Source organism: Rhizophagus irregularis, chromosome 19 (assembly GCF_026210795.1).
Source record: "Rhizophagus irregularis chromosome 19, complete sequence".
Classification (NCBI taxonomy): domain Eukaryota; kingdom Fungi; phylum Glomeromycota; class Glomeromycetes; order Glomerales; family Glomeraceae; genus Rhizophagus; species Rhizophagus irregularis.
The window spans coordinates 544,655-548,570 of record NC_089447.1 but is presented as its reverse complement, the minus strand read 5'-3'; the positions used below and the strand labels follow the sequence as shown (position 1 = coordinate 548,570).

Sequence of the window (3,916 nt, the reverse complement as noted above, 5' to 3'; positions counted from 1 at the left end):
ATACTTAAATAATCTGTCGCATACAAGTTTCTTTTTTTCTTCCAAACATCCTTAATTGAACCATAATTGACTAAATACTTAATAATTTAAAAACTTAAATAATCTATCGTATAAATATAAATATTACTTTTTTCTTCCAAACATAACTTAAAATAATATATTTTTTAATTTTAACATAGATTAGTTCTTTCAGTCATTTTACAAATTCATCAATTCTGATCATTGCTAATGTTAAATATGACATCTAATTTGATTAATATCATTTACATCTTGGCGATCACATGTCAAGTCATTAGCTTGTGTTGTCGTTACATTGTTTTCAATATTTTCATTATGCGAATCTGTGCTACTATAATTGTTGTTGATATGATTTACTTGATGAATATCATTTATATCTTGGTGAGCGCATGTCAAACCATTAGCTTGCGAAGTCGTTACATTGTTTTCAATATTTTCATCATGCGAATCTGTACCTCTATAATTGTTGTTGATATGATTAACTTGATGAATATCATTTATATTTTGGTGATCGCATGTCAAGCCATTAGCTTGCGAAGTCGTTACATTGTTTTCAATATTTTCATTATGCGAGTTCCCACAATTATTATTGGATTGAGTAACTTGGTGAATATCATTTATGTCTTGGTAATCGTACGTCAAGCCGTTAGCTTGTGTTGTCATCATATTATTTCTGATATTTCCACCATGCGAATCTGTGTCTCTATAATTAATATTGAGATCAACTTGTTGACATGCGTAAGCAAAATTTCTTGTTCCATTTACATTTTGGCTATCATTACCATGATTAATATCTGTTGTCAAAACAGATTGTGTTACGGGTGTATTATTTACAATACTTCCATGAAATGAATTTAAATTCCCATAATAATTCGATCCCATTTCTCTATCAGTAATGTGTTGTGAAATATTATTAAAATCAATTTGTTGTTGTGAATTACTAGTGACATTATGAATAACTCTATTTAGTGGCGCTGCAGATGTTGAAAAGGGATTGATGGGTTGATGAAAACCATTGCCTTGGCTATTAGTGATCAAAACATTATTCCCAATATTTCCACAAAATGAATTTGCATTTCCATTATTACCTGGTCTTTTGAGAATTTGTTGTGGTATACTATTGAAATTACCTTGTTGTGAACTGGTAACATTGTTTGTATAATATCCAACTCCAACTTGTTTAGGGAAACTATTATCAAAATTAGTTTGTCTATCTCCTATTGAAATTGTTTGAGTATTATGTCCGTAAGGAGAATTTAAGTTTCGATCAGAATACATTCTTATTTCTCTATTAGAAGCATGATATTGTGTAAGATAAGAAGAAAGGACTCGTTCCAAATCTTTTTCTAAATTAAGTTTTTGCAATAAAGATAATCCTTCTTTTCGTTCCGAATTATTTATGTCAATATTTAGTCCGTATTTTGTTTTGTTCAACTCGTTTACGATCAAAGAATGTGGTTGCATTTCACATGTGATATAATAATTTTCTGTATGATTAATATTATAAAAAAATCCATGATCATAATTGCGGTCATCAAATAAGTCAGAACCTTGTGAAATAATTTTGCATGATATATGATAAAACTTATCATAATAATGAATAAATTCACACATTTGTAACTTTGCGTATCAAAGTTGAATAAAGTGTAATGATAGAATTACTTGAAAGAAGGATAGTAATCGCTGGTTATAATAAAGAATTATGTTAAATAACAATAAATCTTATTAGCGAAATTTTTGTGAAGAAAATATCTTTCGTGGAAAAGGAGGTAATAGAAGGCTGTTCTGAAATATTACGGGAATGAATGGGTACCTTAGATAATATATATAAAAGAAAGCATAAAAAAATTAATTTTTTTTTTTATTTCGTAGAGTATATTTCTAATGTTATCGTTAAAAAATTTTTTTTTTAAGTTATTTTGAGTGATATTGGAATAAAAAAAAATAAAAAATGAAATTAAAAATCCGACTTAAAATTTTTGTGTATTTATCAGTTTTTTCGAGAAGAATTTTCAAATTTAATTTTAATTAACCAATCAACAAATAGTAGCTGCATGATGATCAAATAATATGGTAGATTTGATACTCGATTAAAAGAATGTACCAAATAATCGGTCTTATGAGCAATATGACCGATAATGACAATCAAGAACAATATAATAAATAATATAAACAAAGAGAATCAACTATTCTAAAAGATCATTTTTATGTTTCCTAAAAAGAATAAAAAAAAAACTCCTTTGTTATATTAGAAAATTTGTTATTCAAATGGTTGTTTATGCAACTGCATCGGTTTTCGCCGAATTTAGCTGATTTTGGTATAGCTCAAGCTTACATTTCTGTAACACATCATTGACAAAAAACCCTTAACGAATCCAGAGCAAAAAACGTGATAATATCACATGAATTGCCTTCTGATTATACATTCTATTATAAACTGGACAATAAAAATCTTTATCAGATAATGTGTATATTGATTTCACGTTCATTGATTGTTCGATTTCTAAACAAAAAGAAATTGAGGCACGAGAGTCTTTGACTTTACAACAACGAAATAATTTAGATTTCATTGAAGAAATATTTATTTATTGGCGTCAAAACAAATAAGAAACCTAACGTTAATGTTTTGAATTTCAGCCCAAGTTGTAAACTTTTAGTACAATTAAAAGTTTCCTTTCCTTTATTGTTAAAGTTTATACAAATGTAACAATAATTATATGGTATATGATTATTCATTCTTCTAAGCAATATATCTTTTTATAGACTTATTATGTTATTTATAGTATCCAGTAATTAAACAAAGGTTATATATATATGCAGTGTGAATTTTTTACATAAACAAATAAGATCTTATGATACTCAGCAAATGTTTAATTAACATTCACATGAAAATAAAATTATGATGTATTTGTTTGGTTTAATTGGGCTTTTTTTCTTTGATAAGTACAAAATATATTTGGACTTGAACGAAAGAGTAACGACCCTATAAAAATGAAACGTGTTAAATTCGGGTTTATATTTGTGTAAAATCGTCTAAAAAAGCGCCATTTTGACCGATTTATGTCTTATTACAAAGAAAAAAAGACAAACAAAATGGCCATTTATTACACATGAGCACAAATATGAAACAAATTTAACCCATTTCGTTTTATAAGGCGAAACGTTTTAAAAACCACCATTCTAGGAAAAAAAAGAGAGAAACAATACCTGAATGTCTTTATTGCTTTATTGTAAACATTTTATTTTTAGTAAAGGTAGTAATAATAATAAAAATAAATAAATAATAATTAATAAGGTATTAATTAAATTAGATAATATTTAATCACTGTATGGCAGTGACTGTATTTGTCTTTTGCCACAATGATTATTTTGTGATTCGTGAATATAAATTTATATTTAAGTGATAAATAAACCATTATAATAATCAATTAGATATAGTTATGCCAAATCATTTTCTTCGGTATTAAAAAATAGGATTTTAACATGACAGTAAAAGAAACATTGCATACCCACGAAATTGATTGAGTTCATTTATTAATCTTAGCCAGGTAAATTTTTAAAAAATTTCTAATTCTATTGGTCGATCGGCAGATCATATTACTTTCAATCACTTTCTAATTTTGGCTTAGCCTAAAATTGTACATACATTGTTATATTAAGTAAACCAAACATTTTTTATTGTAAATTTTTTTTAATAAACTTATTATTATTATTATTATTACAACAATTTCCTCTATTTGGTAATGATATTATTTGGATTATAATTAACATACAAATAAAAATTTTTTTTTTTTGAATTTTTAATTTTTAATTTTACACAACTATGAGTTTTGTTTTTGTTTATTAAACAAATTCATATTTTTTGTTTATTTTTTTTTTATATCTATACGAATTAAAA

At 25.8% G+C, this 3,916-nt stretch overlaps 1 protein-coding gene across 1 annotated transcript; it reads right to left on the bottom strand.

Moving 5' to 3' along the window:
* Positions 1–231: 231 nt before the first annotated feature.
* Positions 232–1,632, bottom strand: OCT59_010648 (uncharacterized protein; the record flags this gene model as incomplete). The annotated part of the gene is made up of 1 exon (XM_066136046.1): positions 232–1,632. One exon carries the CDS (start codon positions 1,630–1,632, stop codon positions 232–234), a length of 1,401 nt encoding a protein of 466 aa, XP_066000720.1.
* Positions 1,633–3,916: the final 2,284 nt, after the last annotated feature.